Genomic DNA, 19388 nt, shown 5'->3' with positions numbered 1-19388 from the left:
ACCACAGTAGGTTTAGTATATTATACCTCTACGAATTCACTAAATATATATAAGAAAATTATATTTTATCATTTGTTCATTTGTGTTCTTACTTCAAGACTACTTGCTGTTGTTTTTTTAAGATTATTTATTTATTTATTTGAGAGAGAAAGAGAGAGAAGTACAAATGGCAGAGGCAGAGGGACAAGCAGACTCCTGGATGAACGCAGAGCTCGACATGGGGCTTGATTCCAGGATCCCAGATCATGACCTGAGCCGAAATCAGATGCTTAACCAATTGAGCCACCCAGGCACTCCCAAGCTTATTTGTTAGTATTTGATATGTGGAGCAAAGAAAACTGTGTGTGTACTTAAACACATACATATATAGATTCAGAACAGTTAATAATGTGAAGTGCTTAGTTTGTCAACACAAAATGAATAGTCTTTTAGAATTTCTTTAAGAAAGAAAGAGTTTTATTCCATCCCAAATTAGGACAGCTGCCCAGATGCACAATCATCATAAAGAGAGTGCTCCAGGGAAAGAACATTTGGTGTAGGATTATATACATTGTTTACATAAAAAATTACAAATCATTAGATAAAAGACAATGCAGAAAGAAACAGACTTTATCTTAAGCTTAGTACATGTAGGGCGCATGACCTTAATCTTATAGGAATCAGGGAGGTGTTTTGTTTTTGTGTTCTTTTAACTCTTTTCTTTATGTATGAAAAGCTCTTTTTTAGGTTATTTATAAACAAAGCAGATGTACAATATGTGCTCAGGGCAGAAATAGAGCCCATGCTTTGAGATTTTTGCTGACTCGTAAATGTTAATGCATGCTTTCCCTGAGAGCTCATAAGCCTCTTTATTAGGCATAAGCAGGCCCACAAACATTAAAAGTTGAAAATTCCTTTTCTTTATGGAGTTCAATTCCTGATCTATATAGTAAGGCATCAATAAATGTTGGCCATAATATTTTTTTCTTAAAGATTTATTTATTTGACAGAGAGACACAGCGAGAGAGGGAACAAGCAGGGGGAGTGGGAGAGGGAGAAGCAGGCTTCCCGTGGAGCAGGGAGCCCGATGCGGGGCTCGATCCTAGGACCCTGGGATCATGACCTGAGCCGAAGGCAGACGCTTAACGACTGAGCCAGGCAGATGCTTAACGACTGAGCCAGCCAGGCGCCCCAATGTTGGCCATAATTTTTATAATTCTCACTAATATTGTCTCCTATAAGACTCCTTATAGTGCCTTGCCTCACAAACAGCTTGAGATTTAGAATACTGAACCCTTCCTCCCCCCTCCCTGTCTTTAGCATACATTTGGCTAAATCTTACTCCTACACAACTGGCCACCAACACTGGTTTTTGAAAACCCTAAAATAGCAAATCCCGTTGGCTGCAAACACCAGGGACAACAAATGTGTAACAGGTAATGCCTTGCCCCATTTTTCCTGTCCCAGTCCATGTGCCCTGTTCCCCACGACCAATCAGAGGTGCATCAGGTTTCGTATCTAACAATAAATTCCCATGAACCTAGAAATCCTCTATATCTACAAAGAAAACTCCAGCTTGTGAGAAAAGGGAGACTCCTTTCATTCAGGGCTCAAAGAACTATAAAAAGTCTCACCTGAATGGTGAGCCTACCGAAACGGGAGCATAGTATACTCAAAACTCTACCCAGTCACCGGACAACGACCTTCGGGCCACTCCTGCTGCTGTGCTTATGCTACAACTGCCGCCCTTCTTTCGGAGTCCTTAGCTCATTCCCTCTTTCTTTGCTCTCCCCCAGCTCTTTACCAGACTTCCGTTCGAACTTCCCGCGCAGCAGAACCCACCAATCACAAACGTCTTTCCTCGGGCCACGCCCCCATCTCCAGCTCCGGGAGCCGAGTCCAATTTCGCGCACACCCCGCCCTTCCTTTACGCACGCTGCGCACCGACGTCGGCCTCTGACGCCGTCATCGCCCCCTCGCCGAGTCCCGCCCGTGCCGCTCCCGTGGACCGTTGGGCGGCGGGCCGAAGTCCCTCCCTCAGGACCTCCCCCCACCCCTGAACCGCTCTCGCGGCAGCGACCCATGTGGGAGTTCAGGCTCCTCCGGTCGCCGCCGCCGCTGCTGCTCCTCCTGCCGCAGCTCAGCCTCGGAATCGCCGCGTCCCGCTCGCAGGCCGAAACCATGAACCGGGGCGGCGGCAGCGGTGCGCGGTGCTCCCCCTTGGCGGAGGGGCGCCGGCCGCAGTGCCTGCAGCTGTCCACGGTGCCGGGAGCTGACCCGCAGCGCAGCAACGAGTTGCTCCTGCTGGTGGCGGAGACGGCGGGGGAGGGACCGGAACGGCGGGCCCTCTCTGGGGACCGGGCGAAGGAGGAGCCGCAGTCAGCGCCCCAGCATCACGTTCTCTATTTCCCTGGGGATGTGCAGGTAACCTGGGGCCTGCCTGGACACCTGTTCCTTCCTCGTGTGCATGTGCGAATTCCCTCAATTTCCCCCTCGTACTAGTGCCGGGTTCCTTGCTTCTCCGGAACACACCCACACATGCACTCGCGGCGTGGCTCTTGCGTTACTCCACGAAATCCAAAACCGCCCCTGCCACACACCTGACCGCCTGCTTTTGGAGCCCCAGAGGGAAGGTGTCCTTGGAGGGTTACGACCGACTCGGAAGAGCCAGCTGTTAGTCCAGGCTTCGAGGGGGTGGATTTTGAGACAGAAGGAATGAGGCACATAATGTATATTCATTCTAACTTGGTTTTTCAGAGGTGCGCGCGCGCGCGTGTGTGTGTTAGGAGACAGGGATGGCTTTTAAATTAACTTAGCACCTAGTGTTCCGAAAACGCTGGCAGTAATTAAAAAGAAAACAATTAAAAAAAATTATAAGGGCATGACATTTTTAGTTACCCTAGAAAAGGAGGGTAGGTGGAAGAAAAGGGACAGTAATTGCTAAGCATGTCAGTATTTTGTGCTCACCTAAATTCTCTACTTTTGTATGAGATTTTATCTTTATTATTAATTTTTTTAAGATTTTATTTATTTATTCATAAGAGACAGACAGAGAGAGGCAGAGGGAAAGCAGGCTCCCCGCTGAGCGGGAAGCCCGATGTGGGACTCAATCCCAGGACCCTGGGATCATGACCTGAGCCGAAGGCAGACGCTTAACCATCTGAGCCACCCAGGAGCCCTATCTTTATTACTCATTTTATATCTTCAGACAAATATTCGTGGATGTATTGTCCTGGAAAGCTGGGTCTTAATTGGATCTTACTCCAGAACTATGTTGTCTTATACGGTAGCCATTAGTTGTATGTGGCTATTTAATTTAAATTAAATAAAAAATCCAGTTCCTCAGTCGCACTAGGTGCATTTCAAGTGCTCAGGAGCACCTAAGGTCTGTGTGTACCCTAATGGACAGCGCAAATACAGGGTATGTCCACGGACCATTTCCGTCATCACGGAAAGTTCTGTTGGGTAGTGCTGGTGTAGACAGGTAAAGCTAAAATATGGCTAGATGTGTTTCTTATACCATGAAACAGTATTATTGATTGTTTTTGAAATGGATGCTTTAAAATGATATAGTTACAAACTTTGTGCCCTGTGTCAAATTATGATTAAGATATATGTAGTTTTTTTCTCTTGTTCTTAAAATAATTAACTGGTCTAATTAACTGCTAATAACAACTATGAAAAAACTAGTATTTAGATTTAAGAGAAGATACTCGGTTAATGCTCTGTTGCTCAGTTTGGGAAAACAGCATGACATTACTGATAGCGACTTGCAGAGATTTAAGGAAAAGCTACTGTGTGCATCTATAATGATGATGATGATGATGATAGTAATGATAATGAACCTTTATTGAGCACCTACTAAATGTTTATAAAGTGTGACAGCCAGAATACAATACAGGTCTAAAAAGTGCTAAAAACACTTGGAGTAATACCTCCTTTTGTTTTGACATCATCCATTTCCTTATGTAGCCTGAAATTCCATTAGCTTTTTGGACAGTGATATAGTGTTGATTTATGCAGAGCATGAAGTGCTTTAAAAACCCAGGTCCTTGGGGTGCCTGGGTGGCTCAGTCGTTAAGCGCCTGCCTTCGGCTCAGGTCATGATCCCAGCGTCCTGGGATTGAGCCCTGCATGGGGCTCCTTGCTTAGCAGGAAGCCTGCTTCTCCCTCTCCCACTCCCCCTGCTTGTGTTCCTGCTCTCGCTCTCTCTCTTTTTCTCTCTCTGTCAAATAAATAAATAAAATCTTAAAAAAAAACCAAAAAAACAAAACCCAGGTCCCTTAGAGAAGAAGATAATGCATCAAAAGGCTTTGAGGCCAGATTGCCTAGGTTTGAACCCTGATTCTGCACTTTTAACCATGAAATTTCTGGCCAATTGCGGTTACCTCAACTATAAAATAGGAATAATAATTTATAGGATACCAGTGAGGACTAAATACGCGAATACCTAATGAGTAACAGTTCCTTCTCATCTTTCTGATGACCTTTTTTATTATTGGGCTCAGTTTGTGGACTTTTCTCCTCTACCTTTACTCACTCCCTTAGTGATCTCTTTGAGTCTTGTAGTTTTACATTCTACCTGTACTCTGATGACCTTCAACATTTGTGTATCTAGCCTAATAGATTCCCGGAACTTTAGACTTACCTATTACATGAACACTATTTTCTTTTGGATATTTAATAGATATCTCAAACATAAAATCTCTGAATCTTTCATTTTAAATCTGTTTTTCCTTCAGTCTTCCTCTTCTTAGTTAATGGAAATCCTTTTTTAGTTGCTCAAGTTAGAAATCTTGAAGTTATCTTTTAGTAACCTCTCTTTCACACCTCATACCTCCATCAACAGATAAAGTTGCTTCCCCTTCTAAATCTTTCTGGAGGCGATCAGATGGATCAGTTTAAAAGTAAGTCCAGTTATGCCACACCGCTGCTCAAAACTCTCCAGTAGCTTCCCATGTCACTCAGAGTAGAAACCAGAGAATTCTTGATGGTTTGAAGGGCTCTTCACTATCTTCACCTTTTCCCACTCTGTTGCTTTTCTGACTGTCTCCTTTTTCTGTTTTACTCTGCCCTAGCAGTGTTCTTCATATTTCTCATGGTAGACACACTTAACCTCAGAAGTTTTGCGCATACCGCTTGGAACAATCTTCCTGCAGATGTCTATGGGATTCATTACCTCACCTGTTTTGAGTCTGCTCAAAAGTTGCCTTCACAGTGAGGCCTTTTCTGACCAACCTATTTAGTAATCACATGTATCCACAGGATCCCTGTTAGCTTTTCTCTTCTTTTTACCCATTTTACTGTATTATTCATTTGGTTTTTTGTCTGTCTTCCAGCACTACAATGTAAGCTTCATATCTGTTTTTTTCACTAATATATCTATGACGCTTAGTGACTGGCATGTAATAGGTGTTCAGTAGGTAACTTGTTGAGTGAATGAATGAGTATATGTAAGTTGCTTTGAGCAGTGCACGAAGTGCTTGATAAATCTTGGCTATTAGTTATTTTTTTTTTTTTTAAAGATTTTGTTTATTTATTTGACAGAGAGAGATACACAGCGAGAGAGAGAACACAAGCAGGGGGAGTGGGAGAGGGAGAAGCAGGCTTCCCACAGAGCAGGGAGCCCGATGTGGGGCTCGATCCCAGGACCCTGGGATCATGACCTGAGCCGAAGGCAGACGCCTAACGACTGAGCCACCCAGGCGCCACCAATCTTGGCTATTATTATATGAAATACTTTTGGCTCAGATTTCTTCATCTCTATCTTTGTACTTGATTTTTATGAGCCTCGTGTTTATCCATGTGAAATTTACCCTGTTAAATACAGCTCATCTTATTCATGTATCAGTTCTTTTATAGAACCATTATTCGGGTTTATATCATATATAGATTAAATAAGCATACTTTCTATATCTTTATTCTTAATTTGGATAAATACTGAACAGAATTGGGCCAACAACTTTGTAAGGTACCATTAGAAGCTTTACCTCATGTTAACACTGAATTAACTGGTATCAATTAGATCTGGTTGTCCATGTAATTTTAAATTTTAATTACCATTACTTTCTTGATGTTCCTTTTGCAATCATTTTGTTGTTGTTGTGTATCCTTTTTTTATTCTATATTGTTATTTTCTCATTTGAATTAATAGGCGAGCTGAGAACATAGTAATATTTCTTTAGGTACTTTGATGTTTTTTTAATCCATCAGTAATGATTTTGGAGAGGGGAATCAGGATTGGTTTTAAATAGGCGCTTTCCAATTTTCTTGAGTTATCTTGCTTTTAAAAGCCTCAGGTTATAAAATTATACTTATTTCTCTTTTTTTAAAGTATAAGCTTACAATCTGATGAATTTTGACAAATGTTACAATTATGTAACCAATGCCACAATCATGTTATACAACATCTCCATCACCCTAAAAAGTACCCTTGTGCCCCACTTCTGTCAGTCTCTTTTCTCAGCCCCAGGCAACCACTGATCTGCTTCTTTTCACTGTAGTTTTACTGTTTCTAGATTTTCATTAATTTGGAATCGTAGTATGTAGTCTTGTGTCCGGCTTCTTTCACTTAGTATATAATGCTTTTGAAATTCATTCTTACTGTTGCCTGTGTCAATAGTATGTTCCTTTTTATTACTGAGTAGTTTTCTGTATATGGATATACAATTTGTTTACTCATTTAGCACTTGGTGAACATTTGGGTCATTTCCAATTTTACCGTTAAAAAAATTTTGTTTTCCTAAAGGCTAGGATATATAGATGACTGTGCCCTAAGTGTATGTCCTGGTGAGTAAAGACTCACTTCTCCTGTGTCATGCCTTTAATACTCACAGTACTGCCATACTCACAACACTCCTGAAACCTGATATGTGGGTTTTTTCCCTATACCAGGTGATGCTGTGCAACACCAGCTGGGTATCCTAGCACTCAATTCTGCCAGTATCTACTTGGGGTTATTGTCACATTTTACAAGTTAAGGGCTCAGTCCCACAAGACTGCACCCCCCACTTCAGATGCCAATCGCAAGTCCCAGGTTGTCACTTGTGCTGCTGCTGACTGGCTATAAATTGGGGTTGCCATGATACCCTCCTTAGGTTCAGTTAATCTGCAAGAGTGGCTCATAGAACTTAGGGAAACGGTGTACTTACTGTTTTCCTGCTTATTATGAAAAGATATGATAAAGGATTCAGATGAACATCTAGATGGAAGAGATGCATAGGGTATGTGGGAAGAGGTGTGGAGCTTCCAAAGCCCTCTCACAATACACCACTCCCCTAGCACCTCCATGTGTTCACCAACCTAGAAGTTACCTGAACCCATACTTTGGGGATGTTTTATGGAGGCTTCATTGCATAGTCAACGATCAATCATTAGCTTCCATTTCCAGCCTCTCTTTGGAGAATGGAGAGTGGGACCGAAAATTTCAAACTTCTGATCATGTCTTGGTCTTTCTGGTTGACGAGTTCCTATCCAGGAGCCCACCAAGAGTCACCTCATTAGAACAAAGATGTTTTTGTCAACCAAGGAAATTCCAAGGGTTTTAGGAGCTCTGTGTCAGGAACCAGGGGCAGATACAAATATATGTATTCTATTATTTCACACTTGATCTTGTGCCCTGGGGCTTCCTATGCTCTTGTCAGGCAGCCTTCTTAGGCTAGATGCTGTTATGGTCCTTGTAGCTTGCTTACTTGGGATGTCTACTTTATGCTCAGCAAAGATGCCCCCTTCCCCCCCGTTTTTGATGGAAGTACAGCTCATATCCAATATAGTTATCCTTGCTCTGCTGTAAGACTAATCCGCCTAGCTTGAAACTTAATCATGAATGTCTCCAAACTGGTGGAGAACAGATGTCAAGTTTTCCTAAGAATCTTTTGTACCTTTACTTTAGTAGCAGTATGGGGTGGGCCTGTAAGTTTTTGCAGGCCAGCAAGCATCTACCTGTGGAATAAGCACCCCTTAATCTCTCCAAGAGATTCTTTTGCTATTTGCCTCACTGGTGATGAGGAGAAGCATCATGCCCCCTACAAGCATTCCCCCTACAAGGCAAATAAGTGGGTTACATTCCCAATTGGGATGAAAATTCTCAAAAGAAAACACTCTCTTTTTATAGTCTTCCCCATTTCTGTAGATTGGCCCTGGGTAATAGCCGGAGTTGCAGAACCAGTTTTGGCTACATGTTATCAAGTCCTATGGGGATGTCTTGTGTCTTTTTTTAGAATATGGGAATATTTATCCACTGTTTTGAGAACTGGGTTTTGATACAACAGTAATAATACTATTTTTATATTTTAGTGCACACAGTTCCTTAGTATAAGCATTTTTCCCTTCTGATCATGTAACCTGGGGCTCATCAAAGAAAATACCAAGTTTTTAGATTACCTCCTATGTGGTAGAAACTAAACTGAGAATTGTAGAATCTTGAATTCATTTTGGCTCATTAACCAAATAACTGTAATAGAAATAATACTTAGTTTCTAGGACCTCAGTTTCCTTAGCTATAAAAAGGATTTAGATGAGCGCTTTGAGATCTAAGTTCCTATTTTATTTTATATCACAAATCTGAATGTGCAAAGGGCAGTAGCAGAATCCATAAAAGTTAAATGATAGCCTTCTGGGAATAAATATTTTTTAACATATATGACACTGTTAACATTAATGAGATTATGAACTGTTAAGAAGGACTTGAGTATCCAGTTGGGAAAATTATTAAAGGACATGAACAGAGAATTAACAAAAGGAAAAAATGAGAATTGTTAATAAACAGAAAAATATTCAACCAGCTTAGGAATCAAAACATGCAAATTAAATCAGAAGTGAGGTGTTTTATCATAGTAGTGAAGATTTTTTAAAAAATCAATGCTAATAGCCGGTGTGGGTAATGTGGGTAAATTCTTGTATACTTCCAGTGAGAGTGGAAATTGATATTAATCTTTTTGATGGAAAGTCTAAAAATTAAGATGCAAATCTATATTTACTGATATGGAACCATGCCTGTAATATATTATTAAGTGAAAACTGTATGTATAAGCTTGTTGAGGGAGAGGTAAGAATGCTGTCTTCTATACATGTTTACAAATGTGTATGTATACTAAAGAAAACTAGAATGCTAGACTCCAAAATTTTAGTAATGATTATTTCTAATTGGTGGTTTTATGGATGGTTTTTCTGTCTTCCTTATACCTTTGTATATAGACTAAATTTTTGTAGTATTACTTTTATTAGTTTTAGATTTTCAATAGAAAAATATGTGTGTATTGTTAAAAATTGTTTATTTAAGGTTCTACATTGAAAAGTAAGTCTCCTTTTCATCCCAACCTCTCCAGTCTCCTATTTCTCTTCCCAAGGCTACCACTGTTGCTGATTTATGTGTTCTTCCAGAGACATTCTATGCTGATGAAAACTTTTTTTTTTTAAGATTTATTTCTTTATTTGAAAGATTGAGAGAGCGCGCACATGTGAGAATGTGCACGTACAGGCGTGCCCGCTTGGGGGGGTGGGTGTGCAGAGGGAGACGGTGGAGCCTGACTCGGGACTGATCTCAGGACCCGGAGATCATAACCTGAGTGGAATCAAGAGTCAGACCGTCAACTGACTGAGCCACCACGGTGCCCTGCAAACTTTTTTTTTTTTTTTTTAAACACAAATGGTAGCATAGCTTACAGGAGTTTTTTAGCCCTTATTTTACAGTGCATATGAGTACTCATAGAGCTGCTTTATTCTCCTGAAACAGAAATAACCTTATACATGCTTATTTATTTATGCATATATGCAAGTATATCACTGAGATAAATTCATAGAAGTGCAATCACTAGGTCAAAAGAGAAGTACATTTAAAATTGTTCAACATAGTATATGGATGTTAGAATAAAGGAAAATCACAACTGTGTTTGTTTCTCTCACACCCTGTATCCAGTCAATCAACAAATGCTGTTGACTCTACTTTCAAAATCTATTCAGTCTGACCACTTCTTACCACCTTCATTTCTGCTACCACTCTTGTTCAAGCCACTTTCTCTCGGCAGGGTTATACTTCAGGAACCGCCTACTGGTCTCCCTCTTTCAACTCCTGACTCTTCAACATAGGAGCAAGAGTAATCCTTTCAAAACATGTTATATCAGCCCTCTGCTCCGAGCAAAGGCCAAAGTCCTTACCCCTCCCCTTCTCCCCAACAATCTCTCTGATCTTGGCGATCACTTTCTTTCTTTCTTTCTTTTTTTTTAAGATTTTATTTATTAGAGAGAGAGAGAGAGAGCGCGCGCATGCACAAGCAGGGGGGGAGAGGGAGAGGGAGAAGCAGGCTCCCCGCTCAACAGAGAGCCCAATGTGGGGCTCCATCCCAGGACCTGGGATCATGACCTGAGCTGAAGGCGGACGCCCAACCGAGCCACCCGGGCACCCCCACTTTCTTTTTGTTCACACCATGGGAGCTACTGTAGCCTCACTGCTGTATCTTGGCTATATTAGACATGCTTCCGCTTCAGGGCTGTTTGCAGTTGCAGTTCCTTATGCCTGAAATATGAATCACTCCCTTGGTTCCTTTAGATACTTCTCAACTATCATCTTACTGGAGACCACCTTGGGTTTCAAATAATAATCTTCCATCCTCTCCAAAACCTTGTATTCCTTTTGCCCTGCTTTTTAAAAATTATATTCCATTGCACTTAACCACCATCTTAATATTGTGCTGACTACTAGCCACTTGTGGCTATTGACCACTTGAAATGCTAGTCTAATCAAGGAATTAAATTTTTAATTATATTTAACTTTAAATTTAAATCTAAAAACTGAGAGTTCAGTTCCTAGAAAACTTTTAAGTATATTTGAACAACTTGGATATGTGAATCTACTTTTTCAACTGTAGAATTTATGAAATCTAAATTCAGATCCAGTATTTCCAATGAAAATTTAGCATCCAAATTGAGATGTGCTATAAGTGTAAACACACACTGGATTTCAAAGACTTAGCAAGAAAAAGAAATGTAATAATCTCTCATTGGTTTTTTATATTGGTTACATGTTTAAATTACAGTATTTTAGATATATTGGGCTCAATAAAATATATTATTCAAGGTAGTTTCACCTGTTAACTTCCTACGTTTTTAAATGTAGCTACTAGAAAATTTTATGTATGGATCATGTTATATTGCTGTTGGACAGTGTTGCTCTGTTTACTTATGGGGTTGTTTATTGTGTGTCTCTGTACTAGAATGTAAGCTCCATGGGGGCAGGGGTTTAGTCTCTTCTGATCCATACCCAATAGGCAGGTCCAATAAATCTCAGAATAAATGAATAAATTTGAATGAATTCCCCCCTTTTAAAAATAGCTACTGTGAATAAAAATAAAAAGGAAAACAAAATTTATATGCATATCCTAGAATCTATGCAAAAAGTTATTTATATAGAATGCTTATAAATAAGTAAGATCCAAATAAAAAAAGGCCAAAGTTACGAACAGACACAAATAGAAGTCCAGGTGGGTAATAAATATGTAAACAAAATTACAACTTCATTCAAATTTTCAGTAAGTCCAAATTAGAATAAGCTATCCTTTGTGTAAGAAATTGAGTGAAGATAAAAGAATTATACATACCTCTCTGGAAGATAGCATTGTAGTCTGTATAACTAATCTTAAATTATGAGTATTCTTTGACCCACTTTTTCCATATCCAGGAATTTATTTTTATTTATTTATTTTTAAAAGATGTTATTTATTTAGAGAGAGCTGGGAGAGGGCCAGAGGGAGAGAATCTCAAGCAGGCTCCACGCCCAGCATAGAGCCTGTGCAGGGCTTGATCTCATGACCCTGAGATCATGACCTGAACTGAAATCAAGAGTCAGACGCTTAATCAACTGAGCCACCCAGGCACCCCATATCCAATAATTTATTTTTATTGATGAAATCAGAGATGTATAAAAAAATTTTTCTACAACGTTCATTGCAGCTTTGCACAGTTGACCCTTGAACAATGCAGGGTTTAGGGGCACTGACTCCCACACAGATGAAAATCTACATATAACTTTTGATTTCCCAAAAACTTAACTACTAATAGCTTATTGTTTACTGGAAGCCTTTCTGATAATGTAAACAGTGATTAACACATATTTTGTATGTTATATTATCATATACTATATTCTTACAATAAAGTAACATTTTTCTTCAGAAAATGTTATTATGGGGGCACCTGGCTGGCTCAGTTTGGTGGAGCATGGGACTCTTGATCTCAGGGTTGTGGGTTCGAGCCCTACGTTGGGTGTAAAGATTACTTAAAAAGAAAATCTTTAAAAAGAAAAGTAAATGTTATTAAGAACATCATAAGAGATAATACATTTACAGTATTATGCTGTATTTATAGGAAAGAACTCACTTGTAAGTGACTTGCACAGTTCAAACCCATGTTGTTCAAGGGTCAACTGTAATACTAAAATTAAAATCAAACTTAGCATTCAGGTTGTTAGAGTAATCCATAAAGGGAGGGTTCAGGATGGGAAAATATTTTAAAGTTCTGGGTTGGTCAGAAAGTCTGTTTAATAAACCAATTTTTATTTTCAGTTAATGTGTTAGGAATAGGAGATTGTGTGTATATTAAATAAAATTTATTTTAAAATATCCTTTTAAAGTAAGTTTTATTTTTAAAATTTCTACTATGCTATTTAGCTATATCTCATAACTCTGTCTTTTGATGGATTTTAGGTTTAAACTAAAATTATTTGTTTAAAATCTTATGATCAGAAAGTAATGACGGATTTATAGTTTTCATTTCTAGTACATTAACCACTGGTCATATAACATCCCAATTTCCTCCACAATAAAAATGGGAAGGTATTTTGTGGAAATAATTTTATATAAATGTGTACTTAATGCTTGTTTCATCTTTCTTACCTTTCAGAATTACCATGAAATTATGACTCGTCATCCTGAGAATTATCAGTGGGAAAACTGGAGTCTAGAAAATGTTGCCACCATTTTAGCTCACCGGTTCCCCAATAGTTATATTTGGGTGATAAAGTGTTCCCGAATGCATTTGCACAAATTCAGCTGCTATGACAATTTTGTGAAAAGTAATATGTTTGGTGCTCCAGAACACAATACTGACTTTGGAGCTTTTAAGCACCTTTATATGTTATTAGTTAATGCTTTTAACTTAAGTCAGAACAGTTTGTTATCAAAGAAGAATGTGAAAGATTTGAATAAGGACTCCAAAGCATCTAATTGTAGATCCAGTTCTTCTCACACTACTAATGGTTGCCAGGGAGAAAAAGAGAGGACCTGTGAAAAATTTGGTGAGTCCACCATGAGTTTTTACCCACCATCACTGAATGGTGCTTCTTTTACTTTGATTGGATTCAGTAAAGGTTGTGTTGTTTTGAATCAATTGCTTTTTGAATTAAAAGAAGCCAAGAAAGACAAGAACATAGATGCTTTTATCAAAAGCATAAGAACAATGTACTGGCTGGATGGCGGTCATTCTGGAGGAAGCAATACTTGGGTTACTTATCCAGAGGTCTTGAAAGAATTTGCACAAACAGGGATTATTGTTCATACCCATGTAACACCTTACCAAGTATGTGATCCAATGAGATCTTGGATTGGAAAGGAGCACAAGAAATTTGTTCAGATTCTTGGAGATTTTGGTATGCAGGTGACTAGCCAAATTCATTTTGCAAAGGAAGCTCCTTCCATAGAGAATCACTTCAGGGTTCATGAAGTATTTTGAGACTACAAGAATATTAATGTACTTATTCAGTGGAAGAGCAGAAGCACTTTGAGTGTTATAAATTCAGATAATGAGATATAATTCATAGATGCATTGTCAGTTTTGGGGGGGCGGGGGGAGGAAGCACACATTCCTAAAATGAGTGTAATGTGCAATAGTATTCCTTGCTTGTGAATGTGAAGTTTTTACTTTGGATGGGGTTAGAATTAGTTCAGTTGAAAAGTAAAAGATGGTTTGTGATAATCCTACAAGGAGATACAAGACCCTTAAGAATGAAAGTTATGATATAGTCCTTATAAAAGGTAACAAAAATTGTTATTGTTGGAAATAGTTTATTTTCTGAGTATTGTTTGGAACTAATTTTGGTGACACTAACAGTAATGAGCTATTTGGCACTCAAAACTCCATTTCTCTTCAAATAAAGCAAAGGCACACTGATGTTTTCCGTAATTTTGGAATAACTGTACCCTGCCTCTCATGTTTTGTAAATTCATAGTCATTCTTTAATGGGCCACCAAGTGTTTTTTTCTTAATAGTCAAAATATATTTGTTTCCAAATTTCCAAGAACATGCAGTAGTGTGCAGTTGGTTTTTAAAATCATTACACTTAAGTACTATGGCTTAATTTTTAATTGATGACTTTTAGATATTTTGGAGTTTCTTGACTCTTGGCCAAAAACCAGATCTTTTAGAAAGTTGTTTTAAATTGAACGTAATTAAGTATATTGGGTAAAAATATGCTACAGATTTTCATCATATTGGTCTTTTGAAAGAGATCAACTTAGGTGAAATAAATGTGTAACACTCTATTTGTTACTACTCTATCGAAAAGGAGACAGATTCTATAGATCTAAGTCAGTGTTTCTCCAGAAGCATGATTTTGTCTGCCAAAAGAAAGCAGCTCTCTTTGGCCAAAATGCAAAATTATATTGCTATAAGAAAAGTTACAGGGAAAGTTTGAAGACACAAATGATTTAATTTTGGCTCAAAAACTGAATTTACTTAACACTGCTACATAATTTGGGTGAGGTTTCCTTCTGCTTGTTTTTCTTGACCTAGATAAATACATTTTGAGAAACCAAGATCTAATGAATGTCAACCAACATTGATAGCTGTGTGATTACAATAAAAGGTGAAGTCACTTTTTTATTGTTTATTAATAATTAGCTTTTGCAGGTCATGAAATAATTAAGCAGGGAAGTAATATTGCTGCTTTCAGACTGAAAAAAAAAAAGAAGACACTGAAGCTTAATATCTTAATAACCCAGAGGACCTAAATTTATAAAATATAGAATTAAAATGTTAATCTCTTGGTTTCTTCCCAGAATTACATTTTAATGACTTTATAATACATTCCACATATTCAGACTTAAAGGAATTCTTACTCACAAAATGCTTAAAAATAACATCCCTTAATTCTATAAAGTACAGAAGAGTATCTCTCATTTTTAAGGACAAGTTAGTTTATATTGCTTCAGTTTCTTTAAATACCTGTTTCTTTTGAGACCAAAAATTCCCAACAAGGAGACAAGTTCCGATTCTAGCATTTTATTACCTAATCTTGAAGTATTATGATTGGATGGCTTCTTTCAATGTTTAATAATCCTTGGTTAAATTCATGTGTATCTAATGTTAAGTAGTGAAGGTAGTGAATGCACTAATGAGGGGGGAAGAAAAGGCACTTATTTTTACAAGATTAACTAAAATGGAAAAAGGACTTTTTGTGGAAGGATTCATTTAAAAAATGAGATATTTAAAAATCTGGGTTCTTTATCTAGTCATGTGACTGCTTACCTTGTAATTGTTGTATGTTCAATGTATATTAAAAATAACTCATGGGACACCTGGGAACTGCCACTGCAGCAAAGTGAGAGTGTTGAAAGTAGAAATATTTTCTTGAATGAAAATATATTCCAGTTGATCCATATTCAAATAGTTTAAGACTTCAAATTTGTCTTCTCTACATTTGTTTAAGACTATTGTAAATGTTAGTGTATCCTTTTGGACTGTGCCTTTGTGTTTGTCATGAGAGTCAACTGAGAAGTCATACAGATAATGTGAAAGTTGTTACCGCCACAGCATGAATGTACAATTGTATTAAATTTAATCCAGAGAAGTCTGTTTGGATGTGCTTTATGTTACCAGATTTGTTAAAACTTCAGATTGTTACTTGGGAGGAAGCTATTTCTTTTCACTTTGCTAGTTTAGGTTTCTATATGTTTTCATTAACTCTCCATGTTTCTTCATATGAGCAACTTTGAATCTTTCCTTGTAAAAATACATTTCTTTTTCATTTACATTTCACCTTTAAATTGCCCCACAAAAATTTGCTTTATTTCCATTTCTTCTGTTAAATTTCTTGGAGAAAAAAAATCGCTCAAAAATAAGTTTTTCCTTTTATGTGCTAATCATTTCAGGTATCTGTATTCCTTTTGCTGTCATTAAGAGACTTAGAATATGGTGTGATCTGTTTTTCATTTCATTCATATAATATCTAAGCACCCATCAAGGGCAGGAAAGATCTAGGCAGAGACAAAACAGTCCCAAGCATTTGAGTACAGAAATGTATAACAGACCAAGGCTTAAAAGTGAAAATATGAAACAAAAGGTAGTATTCTTAAAAGAACTATTCTGTTAGACTCCATTAAGGGCCTTTAAGAGAAACATGTTTTAGAGGATAAGATATATATGTAGATAGACCCCATCTGTAAATCAGGTTGGTCTTTACAAAGGCAGAGAGGCTGAGCAGCTCTTAGTGGTAGAGACAGGCACTCACTCAGGATGGTCATTTTAGTATCCCATTTAATGGAACTTAAAAAAAAATAGAATACAACTTAGGTGTATTTAAAACACCCCAATAGTCGTGGTCTGTATGCTTGAAACAAGACTTGAAGGTAATAGGAGGGATATGTGGGAGACTGCCAATTTGCATTAGCTCCTCCTCACTACATGTGTTTCTTAGCACTGGAGGAAGGAGTCACAGCAGAACAGCTCCAACTCCATCCAGACCTGCACTCCAGCTTCCTGTGGGGGGGTTTGTTTTGTTTCTTGTCAACTTCTTAGATGTCTGTTGGCAACTTTAGATAGGTGAGAGAAAAGCCTCCCTACTAAGGTTCTTCCAAATCTTCACATTGCTGCTGTTCAAAATAATAAGCCTTGTTGACTTTATTTCCCTTTTAAAAAATATTTTATGATTATATATATATAATAATATATATTTTATGAGTGACAAGTTTTAATTACTGAATAAATAGAATTCCAATGTAATTATGTGCCAAGACAAACAGTGTTAATGTTCACGAAAAACTAGTATTTATAGTCTACACATGTATTTTAAAAAGTTATTTTGAAAGAGTGATACATAGAGGGGCAAAAAAAAAAGTCAAATAATACACAACTGCAGATTCCAGTCTGCCCACCTAACTTGTCTAGCGTCTCAGAGGCAATCACTATCACTGGTTTCTTGTGTATCCCAGCAGAGAGAATTCTATGCATATACAAATGTTTACTTACAGAATACCTTTGTTTTACACAAATGGCAGCATACTACACCCATAGTTTCCAGCCCTTTGCTCATTTAATTACCTTGGAAAAATTTCTTGCCAGTACTACAGTACCTCTGTCTCAATTCTTGTGCTGCATAGTATTCCATTTTTATATTACCCTCTGCTGTCTACTTGTTCATTAATCTTATTTTGTATCCCTTTGTCTTACTCTGTATCTTTTGTCCATGTGGTACAGTGAGTTGTTTTGCTGACAGAGGAAAAAAATTCCTTTGTCAATCAGGTCAAGCCCCCAAACTGTAGCCAAAGAACAACAAAGAGACGAGCTGCACCTAAGGGAGAAAGCATGGAGAATGACTGATCTGGTCACAACTGTTAATTCCAGTTCTATCACCCAGCTGTGTAAGCCTTAGGACAAATCACTTAAGCAATCTGGATTGATAAAATGATTTCTAAGATCCCTTTCGGCAATAAAGTTCGAAGATTTGCAACTTCTGAGAAGTTGCAGCTAACACATACTGTTTAATATTTTATACATTCAGAACATCTCATTTGGTCTCAATTAGGTCAGCAAAAAAGATAAAAATATTTTGCATTTAAAGTAAACACTCTAACATTAAAGATTATGACCAAGGAAATAATTTGAAAACTTCCCAAAGGGTTCACTTCTAGTTTTCTAGATACTATAATACTGCAACAAGAGCCATCTCAAATCTGAAAGCTAGCATCAGCCATCAACTGCCCCTGCCCTGAATTATCTCTTTGTATTTTTGCAGCAACCCTAAAAAAATACAAGCTTAAAGATGAGGAAAATAAGCTTCATAAAGATTAACTCACCTAAGGTCATCCAGTTTGCTTCCCAAATAAACTGAACTAAAATGAATATTCATGGGAAGATTATAATCTCAGTTTTACTTCCAAGTTTTCTACATGACTCTGGATATATACTTTGCACTGATTCTCTCACTGGGTTTTAAAAAAAGAAACAAAACCAAGGAAGGTTTATTTAAAAGCTGACTATAAGTACTGTTCAAACTAACAGTTTTTGTCTTATTTTTCTTCCCAAAGGAAAAGGAATCATTGAAGAATTTCTTTGCTTAATCTAAGAAGTAACCAAAGATGAAAAAAAAAATCTAATAATTAAATCTGGCTAATGTAACAATTCCTTTTCTAACAGACCATCTTTTCACTTTTGTTGACCTGAGTAACCAATATCTCTTCCTAAAGACACCTAGGAAGTTCAGAATAATTTTTTATATATTTTCCTTTCTTATTTATTATAATCTGCTTTTTATACCTGAAACTAATCCAACTCCAAACACAGGATATGAATGGATAAATTATTTTAACAGAGAGAATTATTTTCTCCATAATTAAAATGCACCAACTTGATGCACTCAGATTACTTTAGATGAGCACATTTGTGTTCAGCAAATATATCTGGTCTTTCTTCAATGACATTGCAATAGAATTACTAGGTGCAAAACAAAGAATGGCACAGATCCACACACAATGGCTCATTGTCTTCAATGATGACAACATTGGGATCTCTCCTGTATTTGTTCTTAAAAAAATAATTTTTCTCTCTAAAAAAGGGACAGGTGGAAAAGCATTTAGTGGGGAAAACTAATTGGGTTGAAGTTTAGCTGTAGGTGTAAATTAAAGCTAAAACAGATTTGAATATTTTCTGACATTGAAAAACTGAAAAAAGAGGCAGACCTGACTTATATTGAGTGCCAAGAAAAACCAGGATCAGATTAAACATGTTTTGGATGAATCACAAAACTAATAATCCAAATTACTATCATCTGGTCCAACTGTTCTCAATCCTGATTATACATCAAAACAACCTATGAGGTTTACCAAATATATTGTACCAAACCCCAAACATACTAAATCAAAATCTACGAAGTTGGGGCCTAGACATGTGTTTTAAAAAGCTCAAAAGGAGGGGGGGGGGCGCCTGGGTGGCTCAGTTGGTTAAGCGACTGCCTTGGGCTCAGGTCATGATCCTGGAGTCCCTGGATCGAGTCCCGCATCGGGCTCCCTGCTTGGCAGGGAGCCTGCTTCTCCCTCTGACCCTCCCCACTCTCATGTGCTCTCTCTCTCTCTCATTCTGTCTCAAATAAATAGATAAAATCTTTAAAAAAAAAAAAAGCTCAAAAGGGGGTGCCTGGGTGGCTCAGT

At 37.8% G+C, this 19388-nt stretch overlaps 1 protein-coding gene across 1 annotated transcript; it reads left to right on the top strand.

The window, feature by feature from the left end:
- The first annotated feature begins 1952 nt into the window (after positions 1-1952).
- On the top strand, positions 1953-19159 carry CUNH2orf69 (chromosome unknown C2orf69 homolog). Its single transcript, XM_032405295.1, has 2 exons — positions 1953-2403; positions 12871-19159. The coding sequence occupies exons 1-2, from the start codon at positions 2062-2064 to the stop codon at positions 13696-13698; spliced, it is 1170 nt and encodes a 389-aa protein (XP_032261186.1). The 5' UTR covers positions 1953-2061; the 3' UTR covers positions 13699-19159.
- Positions 19160-19388: the final 229 nt, after the last annotated feature.

This window comes from Phoca vitulina, unplaced genomic scaffold (genome assembly GCF_004348235.1).
Source record: "Phoca vitulina isolate PV1807 unplaced genomic scaffold, GSC_HSeal_1.0 scaffold1, whole genome shotgun sequence".
Lineage (NCBI taxonomy): Eukaryota > Metazoa > Chordata > Mammalia > Carnivora > Phocidae > Phoca > Phoca vitulina.
Note: the sequence above shows the minus strand (reverse complement) of the source record. Positions and strands in the feature narration are given on the sequence as shown.

Excerpts from the sequence above, each read along its gene's own strand:
- CUNH2orf69 (XM_032405295.1), top strand. The coding sequence starts at position 2,062 with ATGTGGGAGTTCAGGCTCCTCCGGTCGCCGCCGCCGCTGCTGCTCCTC. Across the intron at positions 2,404-12,870 it reads ATTTCCCTGGGGATGTGCAG|AATTACCATGAAATTATGAC; the intron begins GTAACCTGGGGC and ends CTTACCTTTCAG.